Source organism: Erythrolamprus reginae, chromosome 2, assembly GCF_031021105.1.
Source record: "Erythrolamprus reginae isolate rEryReg1 chromosome 2, rEryReg1.hap1, whole genome shotgun sequence".
NCBI lineage: Eukaryota > Metazoa > Chordata > Lepidosauria > Squamata > Dipsadidae > Erythrolamprus > Erythrolamprus reginae.
Window position 1 is genome coordinate 18,526,429 of NC_091951.1, and position 18,496 is coordinate 18,544,924.

The following is an 18,496-nucleotide window of genomic DNA, read 5'->3' on the forward strand; positions in this document are numbered from 1 at the left end:
GGGAGGGGGCCAGGCAGCAGCTAGCCAGCCAGCCGGCGGGATGGCGCTTCCGAGTTCGCAGCCTCCCCCCCCCCTCCCTGCCTGCATCTTCGCTCCATAAGATGGGGCTGATTTTTCATCCTACTTTGGGAGGAGAAAAACTGCGTCTTATGGAGCGAAAAATACGGTAGCTTAAATCAAAATTCAGTTCAATTCTTATCTAAGTAAATTCATTTGATTATTTCATTATTTATTTCACTCCTCTTTTCCCTTCACATCCATATATTTCCATATAACCATGTATTTCTCATATTCTTGCCATTGTTTAACATACTTCATTCCTCTTCTCCATTCAAATGCATATATTTCCATCTACACATGTGTTTCTGATAAATCCTACATTCTAGATTTAAATTTAAATTTTCCCAAATATTAAATTTTTCTCCGTGAAACATTTTCAATTTTTGCAAACTTTTAAAATTGCTTTATAAAAAAGATTTTTTTTCATTAGAAAATAGCTTATTCCAAGAATCAGTTCATTTCTTATCTAGATATATTCATTCCATTCTTAATTCATTTTTGATACTTATTTCATACATGTTATATCTTATATCTTACAAAAATCTTATAGAATCAATTAGCTGTTCCTAAAGTTTGAGATCATTTTCTTACATTCTTGCCATCGCTTAACATACTTATCCATTCAGATCATATATTTCCATATACACATGTGTGGGGGTTTTGGCATATTAAAAAAATTATTTAAAAAAATATAAAGAATCTGTCAAAGCTTCATTATAACCAGTATCATATAAAACATAAAAAGCTTTTTACTTAGTAAATAATTCCCCTTTCCTCAAACCAGATATTCTCCAAAACAAAATACATTCCCTCTAAAATTATACCCCCCCTTTTTTAAAGCTGTGCATAGTATATTACATATAGTCACCATCTTATCCTAGTTTTAAAAAGAGAGAAAAAAACCATATAGAAAACATATAATCCTTTCAAAACACTCTTTTCCCCCATGATATTAATACTATCAAATCCATATTATTATCGAGTAGATTACATATCCAAAGTTTCCCCCCCCCATATATAGGCCTGTTAATAAATTCAATAATTTTAATATAGTTAAGCATTTAAGAATGTAATGCCTCTTATCAAGTTATATGTCCATTCTTCTAACAGATATGACCATGATTCTAACAGATTTCTTTCTTCTAATAATACTATCTATTCTTCCTCTTTGCTTAAAATGATACAATAGAAATTAAATTAAATGTAAAATATCCAAGTCCTGCTCCAGATCTTCTCCGTGTGTATTTCAAAAGAATATGTTGACTTATTCTGTTAGAAAAGTTAGAAAAGGATCTTGCTTAGTTGCTCTGTGAATCTTTTCCGTTCCGCTCCATGGCGATGTTATTCAAATCTTCCCATTGTTATTCAAATCTTATTCAAATCTTCTCATTGTGTTTACTTCCCGATTCCAAAATCATGATTCCAAGATGGCAAATCGGCTCCCAAAGCCATAAGACAGCCCCAAGATGACACGTCATTTCCTCAAAGGCAAAAGGGACAATTTCGAAGGGAAAGCAAAAAATAAACCATAATCCAAATAGACATCAAATTTGTTCTGATCCCAACTCCATATTTAACAGCCTTTAAGGCTCTTCAAAAGAAGAACATTGATTAGGCAATTTCTCTAATCTATGCTCTCGCTATATGCCCCTATTCACGAGCAGCCGCTGTGATCTATTTCCGGCTTCTCTAGTCATGATCGTAACTGATTCTCGAACAGATCCAATTAGCTTCCTTAGCACTCCAAACTCACCAGCACACCGCTTAAAATTTCTTCACCATGCCAATGCTTATTTTTTCTTCCCTTTCCAGATGTTACCGGTCTTCTTCAATCGCCTGCATTGCGTTATCTCCTGTGGCTAGTGCCGGCACAGACATGGCTGCCTGGCCGGCCTCGCACCACCGCCGGTGCGAGACCAGGTCGGTTCGCCTGGCGGGGGTTTGGAGACCCCCTACCAAGCCCCCGATAGCATCCCCTACGTCACCTCCCTTCCAGGGAGGATCGGGTCCAGTTCATCAGAACCGAGACCCCTGGACGGTGGGGATTCAGAGCTACCCTCTAGAGACCGAGGGCAGCTCCGTGTTGCCACGGTCATTGACCCCGCCCCCTCTCCCAAAATTTTCACTTTTGTCGCTTCTGTTCACGTCTTGTTCCGAAAAGATTGTAATGGCCGCCTTAATAATCTCTGGAACACCCACACAACGGGCAGAAGAAGGGAATTCTTACCAAATCTCTCTCTTTCGTTGTCAGCAACATTTCCACAGTCCTTTCCCTTCTCTCCTTCATTCAAAGCCAAGATCCGTCTATTTATAGCTGTCAGTTTTCTGCATCCTTTATCGGCGTGAAAGAGCCGCGTCTCCGGACAGGCCATGGAGCTGATCTCTTCTACTTGGTTTTTTGGGATCTCCCTCGCACACCGGGTGGTCTGCTTTACCTCCATGGGTGCTCTGGAAGTTTCCCTTCTGGTTGCACGTCCCTTCGAGCTGCAACCGCCTCATCAGCAACCAAAAAAAAAGCCGAAACGCAGAAAGTCGCCCCGGAGCTCTCTGAAAGCTGCCCTGCAATGCCACCACTCCAAAACAGAAATGTATGAGAAAATGGGGTTACGGGTAGAATGAATCTGGCAGTTTATTTAGTAATAATGAGCCAGGGTGGCGCAGCAGGTAGAGTGCTGTACTGCAGGCCCTGAAGTTGACTGTAGATCTGAAGGTCAGCGGTTCAAATCTCATCACCGGCTCAAGGTTGACTCAGCCTTCCATCCATCCGAGGTGGGCAAAATGAGGACCCGGATTGTGGGGGCAATAGGCTGGCTGTGTTAAAAAGTGCTAATTGCTAACATGTTGTAAGCCGCCCTGAGTCTAAGGAGAAGGGTGGCATAAAAATCAATCAATCAAATAAATAAATAAATAAATAAAATAAATAAACCAGGTTCGCCTGGTGCACCAGTTGCGACCCTATTTGGACCGGGACTCACTGCTCACAGTCACTCATGCCCTCATCACCTCGAGGTTCGACTACTGTAATACTTTCTACATGGGGCTACCTTTGAAAAATGTTCGGAAACTTCAAATCATGCAGAATGCAGCTGCGAGAGCAATCATGGGCTTTCCCAAATATGCCCATGTTACACCAACACTCCGCAGTCTGCATTGGTTGCCGATCAGTTTCCGGTCACAATTCAGAGTGTTGGTTATGACCTATAAAGCCCTTCATGACACCGGACCAGATTATCTCAGGGACCGCCTTCTGCTGCATGAATCCCAGCGACCAGTTAGGTCCCACAGAGTGGGTCTTCTCCGGGTCCCGTCAATTAAACAATGCCGCTTGGCGGGACCCAGGGGAAGAGCCTTCTCTGTGGTGGCCCTGGCCCTCTGGAACCAACTCCCCCCAGAGATTAGAATTGCCCCCACCCTCCTTGCCTTTCGTAAGCTCCTTAAAACCCACCTCTGCCGCCAGGCATGGGGGAATTGAGATGCTCTTTCCCCCTGGGCCTTTACAATTTCATGTGTGGTATGTCTGTATGTATGTTTGGTTTTTTATATTAATGGGTTTTTAATCATTTTTAGTATTTATTGGATTATTATTGTACATTGTTTTATTACTGTTGTTAGCTGCCCCGAGTCTCCAGAGAGGGGCGGCATACAAATCCAATAAATAAATAAATAAATAAATGAATGAATGAATGAACAAATAAATAAATAATAAATAATAAATAAATAAATTTTGTTGCTGAATCCACCGGCTGAGGATTATACTTATATTTTTGGAATATGTTGTATTACTATATATGATATTATATACAGTATATTATATTTTTGGAAAGAATTTTTCTTCTTTTTCCATTGTCTTTTTCATATAGAGTAATCCCTTGGTACTTCGCGGTTCATCTTTTGCAAATTCGCTACTTCACGGATTTTCAAAGGGGGATTAAATCCATTAAAAATTAATAAAATTCTTCTACAGTACTACTGCACTCTATTAAAGAAACTGGTAGGATATCACATGTAGTTACAGCTGAGAAACATTATAGAATGACTGTTTAATGCAAAGGGTGGGTTTTAAAAGTCCAAATACTTGTTAAATACTGTACATAAAAAACTATATTTCATAGAACGCATCCCCTGTGAAAAACGAGGGATTACTGTATTCACAATATTTGTAGTTACTTTCTTCCTGTGAATATAATCCTTAATAAAAGTATTGTTCAAAATAATAATAAAAATAAAAATAATCTCAACCAGCAAATGCTCTGTCCTACACATCGGCAAAAAGAATCAGAACTTCAAATACAAACTTAATAAACAAATTATCACAGATAATCCTCATTCGGTCAAGGACCTCGGAATACTAATAACTAAAGATCTAAGTGCCAAAGCCCACTGCAACAACGTCGCTAAGAAGACCTCAAGAGTTGTTAATCTAATCCTACGTAGCTTCTGCTCTGGAAATCTCACACTACTTACCAGAGCTTACAAAACTTTCGCCAGACCCATCCTCGAATACAGCTCATCTGTTTGGAACCCATATCGCATCTCAGACATTAACACCCTTGAAAATGTTCAAAGAAGAGCCCTTCACTCCTCCACTCGAAACAGAATACCCTAGGAGACTAGACTTTCAATCCTGGGCCTAGAAAGCTTAGAACTACGACGCCTTAAACATGATCTACGTTTTGCCCACAAGATCGTATGCTGCAACGTCCTGCCTGTCAAAGACTACTTCAGCTTCAACCACAGCAACACAAGAGCACACAACAGATTCAAGCTTAATATTAACCGCTCCAAACTTGACTGTAAAAAATATGACTTTAGTAATTGAGTTGTCGAAGCATGGAACTCATTACCGGGCTCTGTAGTATCATCCCCTAACCCCCAACATTTTACCCTTAGACTATCCACGGCTGACCTCTCCAGATTCCTAAGAGGTCAGTAAGGGCCATGCATAAGTGCACTAGTGTGCCTCCTGTCCCCTGTCCTATAGTCTCTCCTATATCTCATATATTGTATCTACTATTCTTCTATTCTATTCTTCTTATACTATTTTATAATATTCTTCTATTCTCTTATTGATATATTTTATTCCTATATTTTCACTTCTATTCTTTCATATATTTTACTCAAATATATCCTCTATAACCTTCATTGTGTATTATTGTGCATCGGACAAAAGAAAGAAAGAAAGAAAGAAAAATGAAATAAATGCTGCCCCACAAGCGCCCCCTCTTTGAGAGGAGAAAGATGCAGATGTTCCCAGCCTCAGAGGCGTCATCAGTGGGTCTGGACTGGGGTGAGGGAGCGGATCTCCTCCTATTTCGGAATTGAGATTAGGTGTGAAATCGCAAGGACCAATGGGAATCCACCCCTCTGCAGCGTCATCGGTGTCCGGGCAGAGTCTCCCTTGTCTTTCACCCCCTGGAGGAGATAGTTCTGCGCAGAGAGAAGCGGGGAAAGGGGGGGGCTGACACTGTTCAGTTTTGGGGGGGGCTGCAGCTCAAGGGGGGGTTTCATGTCAGGCCTGGAGTGGGGCTGCAGGGGGTGAGGAAAGAGGGGACCCAAACTCAAGGCAGCCCCCAGCCTCTCCCTCCGGCTCCCCCTGGAATCCCCCCAACCCGGGAAGTCGAGACTTCTCGTATTTGGCGGCCCTACTTCTTCCATAAGCGAAACGGGAGAAAGCGCTTTGTGCAGAAACTTTCGGGAGGCAGAACAAGAAGGAACCCCAGGAAGGAAGGAGAAACTCTTGGCTGAGTCTGGATCCACCAAATCGGAAGGAATCAGCTGGGGGGCTTCTTCCCGATCCTCCCCCTGGGGCTACCCCAACCTGCTTTCTCCAGGTGCCTTCAGATTCATTTCACTGGGGGGGGGGGGAGGAGAAGAAGAAGCTTTTATTATTATTATTATTATTATTATTATTATTATTATTATTATCATCATCATCATCATCATCATTATTTCCCCACGTTGGGATCGTGAACCCCATGTGGGCAGATTGCCGGAATTAGCTGCCTGCCTTGGGACCCCAGAGGAGGGGATGATGGTTTCGGGGGAAGCGAGGGAAGAGGCGGCGAAACTCCACTTGGGCCACTGCGGGGATCCATCGGATGGGAAAGGCAGGGAGGGATGGAGGTGGCGGAAGCAGCTGCCTAAATACCCACTTCCGGGATCTCTGGATCCACCAGATCGGAAGGGATCAGCTGAGGGGGGCCTTCTCTTTCCCCGCCCCGTCTCAGCCGCGGAGGGGAGTCCGGGGCGGCGCCCGCCTTTCCCCCACCGAGAGAGAGCGAGAGAGCGGCTCTTCCTCCCGGAGGTTCCGCCGCCTCCGCTCCCGGCTCTCTTCTCCAGCTTCGGCAGACGCCACCAACCGCCACTCTCGGGCGGCCCCCGCGGAGCTTCCCTTCCCTTCCCGGATGCTGGAGCAGGAGGTCGCCCCGCCCGGAGGGGCCAGCAGGGCGCTCTGCGCATGGGCAGAGGCACCCCGGACGCCCCGGCTGGGAGGGGGAGGAGCCGAGGCGGCCGGGAGGGGAGGGGCTGCAAGGAGAGGGCGGGGACAGGGAGGAGGGAGCAGAGGCCCCTCCCACTCGCTGAATTCCCGCTTCCATCCGTGGGTTCCGCTTGGACCGGCGGAGATCGGCGCTAGATCTCTCGGAAGGGGTTCCTGGATCCCGCTCGGAGCAGGTAGGGCTGCTTTCCCTTCCCGAAAGGCTCTCCGGGATCTGTGCGAGCAGGAGGGCTCTGAGCATGCGCAGCCCAAACAATGGCGCCTTTCCGGGGGTTTGTAAGGGGGTCCAAACCCCGAGCGGCCTCCTTGCAATGGGGAGGGGAGGGTTCAGTTTGGGGGCCGGAAAAGGCTCCCCTGGGTTGATTGACGGGGTCCCTGTGTACTGAAGGCCCAAGAAATCCTTTTCCTCAGAGCTGCCTCTCGAAGGCCCAGAATGGAGTCCTTTGTTTTCAGGCTCACCTGGACTTGGCATCTGCTTGAAACAAGGGGCAGAATTTCTCCGCTTCCTCGGGCCCAGAAGAGGCTGTGAGGTGGTGGCTCCTCCTTGGCGGATTATTTATTTATTTATTTGATTTTTATGTCGTTTTAATTTATAAAAATACAAGTGCTACAGAGCATAAACACAGAGGACCTTTTGAGGCTGGACTGCTGAGCAGCTCCTAGAAGAAGCTGAGGGCCAGAAGGCTCCCTTGAGTCATGGTCTGTATTTTTGGGAAAGACACTTGGGATCTTTGGGGCTTTCAGCTTCCCAAAAGAGCAGCCCTTCCCCCACCTGCTCCTCCCCATCTGATCTCTCTCCTCCTCCACTGAGTCTTCCTACTCACACAACTCTGCCTTGGTCCCACTTTCCTTGCAGAAGACCAGGGAAGACCAGAGAGGAGACAGGGGCGTTCTTGGGTCGGGATCCACCAGCGTTTCACCGGGCAGAGAATCTGGAAACTGTGGCCTGGATGGAGAAGCCGCTTCCTGCACAAAGGGCCCCTTGATTAAGCAGAACTGAAGCCGGTCAGCAGTGAGGGTCATCCCTGGCCTTGACTCAGAGGGGTAAAAAGTGACCTCTTCACAGTAACTTTAAAGGTGAGTGAACAAATCTAATATGTTTATTGTTTTCATCTTGACTTGACAAAAGAGCAAAGCAGTGAATTTAATTTTTGTGCTCAGTGGGGGCATAATTTCCATATTTGTTCTAAGAAGCCCCTCTTGGTGGAGTTGGAGGGGGACCCTGGAAGGGAGGCCACAGAGTAGGGGAGCTGCAAAGGCTGGGTGGAGACTGTTCCTGAGTGTTCCATGTCCCATAATGCACTTGGGGATACAGTTTAGTCAGTTGAAGCACGTATACTTTGTCCTAAAGCAGGGCTCTGCAACCTTAAACACACAGAGAGCCATTTCCCACAGAAAACAAAACACTGGGATCCACAAAACCTGGGTGGGCATGGCCAGCTCGAGGTCACTCAGCCCCACCCACTCACTTGAAACCCTCCCCCCAGCCCCATCTACCCAGGTTTTGTGGCTCCCTCTGTTTTCAATGGGAAACAGATATCTTTGTGTGTGTGTCTTCTATCTCTCTTTCTCTCCCTCCCTCTTCCCCACTCTGCACCCCCACTTTCCAACTCACACACCCAGGGAATAATTGTAAGGAAATTGGGCCATGTAATATATTAACACTTCACATTATCTTGATTCTATCCCTCTGTTAATGCATCCTACAACTGTGTTGGCTTTTTTGGCAGCTGCTGCACACTGGAGCAATGTACCACATATACTGTACTTGTGTGTTTTGTTTTTCTTGCCTAGATGTAGATAGAACCTTATTTTTTTTCACCCTTGAATTTCATTTTGTTAGATAGCGCCCAATGTTCAAGTTTATCAAGATCCTTCGATATTTTGAGCCTGTCTTCTGGAGTGTTGGCTATTCTTGCCAGTTTGGTGTCAACCACAAATTTGATGAGTTCTCCATCTACCCCCTGTCCAGGTCATTAATGAAGATGTTGAAGAGTACTGGGCCTAAAACAGCCTTGGGGTACTCCATTGCATACATCCCTCCATGTAGATGCAGTTTCATTGAGCACGACACTTTGAGTGCGGTTGGTTAGCCAGTTTTGGATACATCTGGTGGTGTTGCTGTCCATCCCATATTTTTCTACTTTATCTAATAGTAGGTTATGGTCTACTTTGTCAAATGCCTTACAGGACTCCAATTATACCACATGGACAGCATTCCTCTAGTCCACTAATTTTGTTACTTTGTCAAAGAATGCAATAAGATCAGTCTGGCATGAATCTGTTTTTGACAAACCCATGTTGGCTTTTGGTTATTACTTTGTTTGCTTCTAGGTGTTTGTTGATTCGTTGCTTGATTATCTTTTCCAAAATCTTCCCTGGTATTGAGGTCAGGCTAATAATTTAATAATAATAATAATAATAATTTATTAGATTTCTATGCCGCCCCTCTCTGAAGACTCGGGGCGGCTCACAACAATGACAAAAAACAATATTATAGTGAACAAATCTAATATTAAAAAGAAGTATATAAAACCCTATCATATTTAAAACCAAACAACACATACCAAACATAAAATATAAAGAGCCTGGGGGAAAGGTGTCTCAACTCCCCCATGGTTTGTAGGTCTGTAATATCCAGGATCTGGTTTTTTCCTTAATGTAATGTATGTGATAAGTTTTATTAAAGTCCCACTTGGTAATCTCCAATAAAAATAGTTATAGTGTATATCCTCCTTGAATATCTGTTATTTCCTGGACCTATCTATGAATTTTTACCCAGTATTTCTTTGCTTCTGTACATAACCACCATATTTGGTAAAAAGTGTCTATCTTTGGCCACATTTCCAACAATTTGGTTCCAGGTTTGGATAGATTTTTGCCAAACTTGCTGGTGCCATATACCATATGTAAAACATTTTATATTGATTCTCTTTATATTTTGCTGCTTTAGTTATTTTATAATTTCTATTCCATATTTATTTATTTATTCGACTTCTATGCCGCCTTATAGATGGACTCATATTTCCCCCAGTCCTCTATGTTATGTCCAGTGTTTTTTTACCATGCTATCATAACTCCTTTTACTATATCTTCTGCTCTTTCAAATTCTAGTAGATAGCTATATATTTTTGTTATTCGTTTTTCATCCGTGTTAAGGAGTGTGCAGAGTAATCTCTGAGTGGTCAAAGATACACATACACACAAGAAAAGTAGAGGTGTAGAAGATAGCCAGCTGTTATCCCAGAGATAGGAGTAATTATTCAGTAATACAATCCAGATACATTAAGTATATAAAATATTATTTACTTTGATAAATAGTTTAGTCAAGGACAGTCCTAGTCATACACAGTTAAATCAGTCAATACATATACAAAACTATAAACCTTACTTGTTTAGCTTACAAATACATAAACCATCATTTGAACACACAGTTCTTACTACAACATAGCCACAAAGACAAAACCAAAACAGCAAAGAATAGCCGAGAGAGTGAATCACGCTTCTGGCTCTCTCTTATGGCAATCCATAACACTAGTTCTTAAAGCAATAGTGTTCTAATACATGTAAGCATACATTGTTGGTTTATTTTACATATTGCCAAACCCAAATAGTTATGTACATAGTACTAAAATTCCGGGGCCGTTGATATTTTACCTAATTGATGTGGAACTGTCTCAAATCCATCTTCTTCTTTATCTTTTTAATATCGGGATTTGCATATACAGCCACCAATCTATCATTATTCCCTGGTCCTCCACTTGTCTATTTTTAAGATTCCCTTAGCTGTCTAAAAGTTGTTAACTGTTTTATTTGCATCAAAGGTATTTGGGTAAATTATTGCTTCCGTTGAGGATACCCACATATGGATTTTCATGTGATGTTTTCTTTTGCCATACTTGCATCAAGGCTTCTCTTATTTTGTGTCTCCTAAAATGTGTATGCTGCTTATTTCCTTTATCCCATAGGTAGGCATGCCGTCCTTTTCATAGATCATGTCCCTCCAAAGTTAACAATCGTTTGTTTCTTAGATTGAGCCACTCTTTGACCCATACAAAAGTTGCTGCTTCATAGTACAGTCCTCTATCAAGGTGCCCCATTCCACCTCTGCTTGTCTTACCCTGAGGGTCTATGAATTTTATTCTTGCCTTTTTCCCTGCCCAAATGGATTTTATTGTAATTTTATTCAATTTTATAAATAATTTTTCATCTAATTTTATGGATATGGTTTGGAAGAAGTAGAGCAATTTTGGCAGAATGTTCATTTTAATCTTTACAGTAGGACCTAGTATGGATAATTGTAATGCTCCCCATCTTTCCAAATCCGTTTTTATTTCTTGTATTAATTTCCTGTAATTATCTTCTTTGATTGAAGAGCATCTCGCTGTTAGCCAAATACGCAAATATTTAATTTTCTTTGAGCATTTTAGTCCCAATTATCTCTCTAATTCTCCTTCCTGTTTTAGAGCCATATTTTTCACTATAATTTTGGTTTTGGATTTATTAATTTTAAGGCCTGCTATTTCTCCATATTTCTCTATTTCCCTTAATAAAATTTGTCCTGTCTCATTTGGCTCTTCAATAAAAAATACTAGGTCGTCTGCAAAGGCTTGAATTTTGTACTCTTCCTTCTTAATTCTAGTTCCTTAAATTTATTTATTTGATCTACTCTTACTTAATAAAAAATCTAGTGTAAAAATAAATAGCAGAGGTGATAAAGGGCATCCCTGATGGACTCATTTTGTTATTTCAAGTGGTCTTGTGATGTCTATGTTTAGTATTATGCTTGCTTTTTGTGTAGAATATACAGCCTCTATCATTTGTTCAAATCTCTTTCCGAATTTCATTTCTTTGATCTGTTTAATAATATATTCCCAATTTAAGTTGTCAAAAGCTTTTTCCACATCCAGAAAAACAAGTGCGACTTAAATTTTCTGGATGTGCTTCAAAATATTCTAATATATTTAATACTGTTCTTGTATTGTCTCTGATTTGTCTCATTGGGAGAAAACCGTTTTGATCGGGGTGTATTATCTCATTTAAGATAGTGATGAAAATTTTATAATCCACATTTAAAAGTGAGATTGGCTCCCCTAGGGCCCAGGGTTTTAAAGCTTAAACTTCTATTTAAACTTAATTGAATTATTGTGGATCCTTTATTGGGGATTTTGTGACACACTACATTTCTGCAAAGGAAATACTTGTTTCTACTTCTTTCTCCTTCCAACAGAGGACAAAAGATTGTGACCAAACATTTACTTGCAAGACAACTGCCACAGATAGTAGAAATTCAGCTTACGGCAGCAACTGCCACAAACCATGGAGCCTGGGAAAATCTGGAATCTCCCGTCAGACACAAGCAGCACCCTGAAAAACCACCAAAGAACCCATGAATGCTCAGACTGTGGGAAATCCTTTGCTCTGCAGTCGCTCCTTTTGACCCACAGGAAGGTCCATGTAAAAAGTGGATCCAGTCAGGGTTTGGAGGGTGAGAAAACCTTTTCTGGAAAAGAGGCCAAAGATCTCAGAAGCCCCCCGAGGTTAAAACCCTATAAATGTGAGGAATGTGACTTACCCTTTAGTCGAATGTCATACCTTCTTAGACACCAGAAAATCCACACTGGAGAGAAACCTTATCAATGTCCGGAATGTGGGAAATCTTTTCTTCGAAAAGGATGTCTTAAAAGCCACAAGAGAATCCACACAGGGGAGAAACCTTACAAGTGTTGGGAATGTGGGAAGAGCTTTTCCCATAATTCAGGTCTTTGGCGCCATGAGAAGATTCATGCAGTAATAAAATCTTACAAGTGCTTTGAGTGTGGAAAATGTTTCACGGAGAGTTCAGGTCTGCGGAAACATGAGAAAATACACACAGGGGAGAAAAACGAAAAGTGCCTCGAATGCGGAAGATGTTTTACCCAGAAATCATCCCTGGTGGTACATCAGAGGCGTCACACTGGGGAGAGACCCTTCGAATGCCCGGAATGTGAGAAACGATTTCTGCATTCTCGTGATCTTCGGAGACACCAGAATTGGCACAAAGGGAACCAGCCCCATAAATGTGGGGAGTGTGGGAAAACTTTCATGTCGCCAGCCCAAGTTCAGATTCATCAGAGAATCCACACGGGGGAGAAACCCTACAAATGTGAGGAGTGTGGGAAATACTTTTCCCAAAAACAAAACCTTGTAAGCCATCAAAGGTTTCACACAGGAGAGAGGCGATACAAATGCCTGGAATGTGGAAAATGCCTTAGAGACAAGAGAAACCTGTGGAACCATCACAAAACCCACACAGGGGAGAAGCCACATCAATGCATCGACTGTGGAAGGTTTTATCGTACCATACCAGAACTTAGAAGTCATCTCAAAATTCACACGGGGGAAAAAAAGTACAAATGTTTGGAATGTGGGAGAACATTTGCTCATTCAGGCTCCCTTAGAAATCACATCCTAATCCATACAGGAGAGAAACCTCACAAATGCCCAGAGTGTGAGAAATGTTTTTCACGGAAAGATTATCTCGTGATGCATCAGCGACTCCACACTGGAGAAAAACCCTATAAATGTCTGGAGTGTGGGAAATGTTTTGCCCAACCTTCAGCACTTCTCCTACACACCAGAAGTCACACAGGATACAGGCCTCATAAGTGCACAGAATGTGAGAAAGCTTTTCCTAGCAAATCACATCTAAAAAAGCACCAGAAAGTCCACAGCAGAGATAAATCTCTTCAGCTGTGAACAATGTTGGGAGCCATTTTTTTAAAAAAACATCTTAATGTTTACCAGGAACTTCACACAGTGACAGAAGGGAATATTGTACAATTATTTGGTGTGAGTGAAAATGTTTTTCCTACTGAAGCAAAAGAACTTCAGACAGTACACAATGAGGCAAAAGAATATAGATATTGGCTTTGTGAGAATATTGTACTCTCAAAGCCAGATATAAACATCCCAGAGTACAAAAGAGTTATAAGTATCTGGGCAGTAGATATAATGTTTTGTAGAATACAGGAAGTCCTTGACATATGACCACTTGTAATGGTACAAGTGTAATGGTTGTACAAGTGTAATGTACAACTTGTAATGGATTTCTGGTCATAAGGTCCTTCAGTCATAAGTCAAGGGACCAGGTAGTTTTCTTAATTTTTACTAGACTGTGTCAATCAATGAGGAGAACTGAAAATGTAGAGAAGAGAAAATGGGGCGAAGGGTGGAATGAATCTGGTAGCTTATTGAGTGATGAAGTTTTGTTGTTGAATCTTTTTCCTATTATATTTTTGATCCCCCTCCCCCTTTTCCCATTGTCTTTTTCATATATTCACAATATTTGTACTATCTTTCTGTGCATATAATCCTTAATAAAAGTATCATTCAAAATAATCAAGAGGTCCTTTTTCGGGAGATGGTCTGGATGGATCAAAAGAGACCAAGATGGCAGGTACATAAGCGCACTAGAGTGCCTTCCGCCCCCTGTCCTATAGTCTCTCCTATATCTCGTATTTCTTCTCTACTATATCCTCTATAACCCAGGGGTCGACAAAGTTGTTCAGAATCTAGGAGCCAGCCAAAAAATTTAGGAGCCAGAATTTTTTTTAAGCAAACTTGGTTTTTTGCCGAGTCTCCACCTGACATCTCTCTTCCTCCCTTTCGCTCTATTTCTCTCTCCCTCCCTCTTTCTCTCTCTTCCTTCCTTTCTCTCTCCATCCCTCTTTCTTTCTCTCTTCCTTCCTTCCTCTCTTTCTGTCTCCTCCTTCCTCTCTCATCTCTTTCCTTCCTCTCCCTCCCTTTCTCTCTTTCCTTTCTCTCCCTTTCTGTCTATCCTTTCTATCTCTCACCCCTTCTCCCTCTTTCATTCCCTTTCTCTCCCTCCCTTTCTCTCTCATTCCTTTCTCTCCCTCTTTCCTTCCTATCTCTCTTTCTTTTTCTCCCTCCTTCATATCTTCTTTCTCTCCCCCTTCCTCCCTCTTTCCTTTCTCCCCCTCCCTTTCTCTTCCTTTTTCTCTATCCTTTCTACTTCTTACTCTTTCTTTCTCTCCCTCCTTCATTCAATTTTCTCTCCCTCCCTTTCTCTCCCTTTCTCTCTCTTTCCTTTCTCTCCCTCCCTTTCTCTTCCTTTTTCTCTATCCTTTCTACTTCTTACTCTTTCTTTCTCTCCCTCCTTCATTCAATTTTCTCTCCCCCCCTTCCTCCCTCTTTCCTTTCTCCCCCTCTTTCTCTTCCTTTATCTCTATCCTTTCTACTTCTTACTCTTTCTTTCTCTCCCTCCTTCATTCAATTTTCTCTCCCTCCCTTTCTCTCCCTTTCTCTCTCTTTCCTTTCTCTCTCTCCCTCCCTTTCTCTTCCTTTTTCTCTATCCTTTCTACTTCTTACTCTTTCTTTCTCTCCCTCCTTCATTCAATTTTCTCTCCCCCCCTTCCTCCCTCTTTCCTTTCTCCCCCTCCCTTTCTCTTCCTTTTTCTCTATCCTTTCTGCTTCTTACTCTTTCTTTCTCTCCCTCCTTCATTCAATTTTCTCTCCCTCCCTTACTCTCTCTTTCCTTTCTCTCCCTCCCTTGTTCTCCCCTGGGGCTGCCTGTGCCTGCCCTGCACCACCCAACACGGACGGACAGCCCCCGGTCGTCGGTTCGTCGCCCCCCACCCCCCCACGGAGGGAGATCAGGCTGGCGAGGGCGGTAGAACTACGTCACCAGCCACTGGAGGGAGATCGGGCTGGCGGGGGCGGCGAATCCACCTCCCCAGCCGCGCGGAGGGAAATCCGGTAGGCGGGCGGGTGGCCGCGGCTCCCTGCGCGCCCCTGGAAAAGCGTACAGGGAACGGTGCCCGGGGCCGCTTTAGCCGCCCCCCGCTCCCCCCCGCCATCTCCCCGCGACTGCCTGTGCCGCTGCAGCCGCGCCCCCCCCCCCCCGCTCCCACCGCCAGTGCCCTCCCGCCGGGCCCCAAAGGACACTTGCCGATGACGACAGGGAACCTTCAGCTGGGCGGGCGCTGCCGTGCCGGTGCCTCCGACCTCCCGGTTCCTGCTCGATGCCGCGGTTTCTGGCGCTCTCCTGCTGGGCCCCAAAGAAGGAAGGCGGGAAAAAGGCGCGAAGAATGGAGCTCTCCTTCCTGCCTGCCTTCTTTGGGACCCAGCAGGAGAGCGCCAGAAACCGCGGCATCGGGCAGGAGCGGAGAGGTCAGAGGCACCGCAGCGCCCTGCCCAGGCGGCACACCGGTTGGGAAACGCTGACATACAGTACAGCAGGCAACATTTTCTAGGCGCCAGACAACATTTTCTAGGCGCCACTGGCGACCAGGCGCCTGGGTTTGTCGAACCTTGCTATAACCTTCATTGTGTATTATTGGGTATTGGACAAAATAAATAAATATATAAATAATCAAGGGGGCCTTTTTCAGGAGATGGCCTGGGTGGCTCAAAACACAACATGGCAGCCAGATTGCCCCATACTGAGTAGCAAAAGTAGGTTGAGGAAATGGCATTTAGGCCTATCTTGGATCAAGAAATGGGCCGCGGGGAGGAGGATGCTCCTCCAGTTTGACGGAGGCTCTTTCTCTTTATGGGTTGAAGGCTCTTTGGAAGAAGGTCCAGTCCTGGGATACACAGAAGGTCAACTGAGAGCCTCTTGGTCTGGACACCTGGTTCCCCAGAAGTGGATCCCGCTATAGCACAAGGGAAGAGGTGCCCCTAACTTTGGGGGGGGGAGATGGACTTCCCCTTGGAGCTGCTCTTCCTCTGGGTCAGGATCCCCCCCCCCCTCTTCTCCAGCCCCAGAAATGCCAGGAGCCCTTAAAGTCAGTCCAGGGGAAGAGCTAAGGGTGGGAATGGGGGTCCCTGAGCTTCGGGCTTTCCCTGTAGACGTCTCATGACCCAAACTAGGTAACAGCAGCAGGACAGCAACCAACCAACAACCTCAGGGAGCCCCAAGGGCCCTCCGACTCTTTTGGGGGCTTTTTGGGCAACTCTTTCAGGACATTTGAAGAACTTCAGCTTCCAGCGCCATCACAGACAGATACACACAAACACACAATAATGACAAAAACATACAAAGGGTTTCGGAAGACGCAGTTCTGGGAAGGCAGATTGCATATGAAGAGAGGTTGCATATGAAAAGCAGTTCCAGGAACTGGGCATGTCCAATCTTGCAAATAGAAAGACCAGGGGGGACATGATAGCAGTATTCAAATATGTGAGGAGCTGTCACAGATAGGAAGGGAGTGAAGCTATTTCTCTTTTTATTATTATCATTAAAATAAATTTTATTTACAAAGATAAATACAATAAACACAATAACAGCACAAATTGTCACGGATTGTAAAAGTCCGTTTGAACTTCAAACCGCGGAGGCAATGGAATTTAGAGTTCCAAGCATGTTATTCAAAACAAGATTTCTTTTATTATGAAAGTAAAAATAAACATTGTCTGGGTAGACAAAAGAACAAACCTTACATCATGGAGTCTTAAAGCAGAGAAGGGAGACCACTGAGCAAAGAGACGGAAATGACAAGGCAGGATATTACATAAAATATAGGAGGAGATTAATGACAAGGCACACATGTTAACTCTTTAATTACTAAATGTCTCTGAGGCTGGCAATATTCAGCGTGACACAAATAACAATACAAGCATGTAAAAAGAGGAAAAAAAGGAGAAGGGGAAAAAAGAGAAAAGAAACACAAAGAAAAAACCAAGAATTATACAGTGAATCAAACGATAAACAATGTACAATAACAACAAACAATAAAGGATGGGCGGGTGGACGGCACATCTGTATTGAGAGTGTGAGCTGTAAATATTCTCCGTAGCCCCTTACATTATAGCTAATAATCTAAATTACAAGTAAATAAAAGGAAGAGTTGAGTATAACAAAGCAAGTAGGTTTTTAATAGATAAGCTTAATTTTTACATATATCTTATTTCATTCGTCCATTGAGGGAGTTAAGCAATTTCTCAAAGCACCTGAAGGCCAGACAAGGAATAATGGATGGAAATTTATTTATTTATTTATTTATTTATTTATTTGTTTGTTTGTTTGTTTGTTTGTTTGTTTGTTTATTTATTTATTTATTTATTTATTTATTTATTTATTTATTTATTTATTTATTTATTATATTTGTATGCCGCCCCTCTCCGGGGACTCGGAGCGGGCCTCACAACAAAAAAAGAATGTGACAAATCCAATATATTAAAAGACATCTAAAAATCCATTATGAAAACCATGCAACACAATCATACCATACATAAACAATATAAGCCCAGGGGTATTTTAATTTCCCCATGCCTGATGACATAGGTAGGTCTTCAATAACTTTCAAAAGGCAAGGAGGGTGGGGGCAGTTCTGATCTCTGGGGGGAGTTGATTCCAGAGGGCCAGGGCCGCCACAGAGAAGGCTCTTCCCCTGTGGCCTGCCAGACGACATTGTTTAGTCGACGGGACCCGGAGGTGACCACCCTTAACGCATCAGTTGCCTTTAAGTTTGTTTGTTTAATTTTAATTTAATTTAATTTATTAGATTTGTAAGCCGCCCCTCTCCGGAGACTCCGAGTGGCTCACAATAATAACAACAATGTAAACAAATCTAATACTGGCTGGGGAATTCTGGGAGTTGAAGTCCAGATATCTTCAAGTTGCCAAGGTTGGGAAACACTGACTTAGTTGATGGGACCCGGAGAAGGCCATCCCTGTGCGATCTTATTAGTCTGGGAGGTATGTGGCAGGAGATGGTCCCATAAATTAATTATCTTGGTTAATTCCCTTCTTTTCTTCTGTCCTCCATGAAATGACATCTCCTTCCCAGCCCTACACAGGATAATGTTTTCCCAGCTGTTTTACTTGGGAAGTGGTCTCTTCCCTCTTGATCCCATAGAAATCTCCTTTGTGACGTAGTGGCTGATGTGCTCAAAAGCTGGGATCTGCCGGACTCCTATTGGCTACTTCAAGGGGGC

At 43.3% G+C, this 18,496-nt stretch overlaps 1 protein-coding gene across 5 annotated transcripts in view; it reads left to right on the top strand.

Annotated features, from left to right (window-relative positions):
- LOC139159832 (zinc finger protein 665-like) overlaps window positions 1–18,496 on the top strand; it is a 161,432-nt gene that overhangs the window by 123,275 nt on the left and 19,661 nt on the right. Inside the window, exons 1-3 of one of the 5 annotated variants that reach the window (XM_070737251.1) lie at window positions 6,601–6,732; window positions 7,413–7,633; window positions 11,787–13,936. The exons of 2 other annotated variants lie outside the window; for them this stretch is intronic. In XM_070737251.1, coding sequence (XP_070593352.1) covers window positions 11,876–13,294 — 1,419 coding nt within the window. In that variant the 5' untranslated portion in view covers window positions 6,601–6,732; window positions 7,413–7,633; window positions 11,787–11,875 and the 3' untranslated portion in view covers window positions 13,295–13,936. 2 more of the 5 variants (XM_070737249.1, XM_070737250.1) reach the window with 2 other exon arrangements.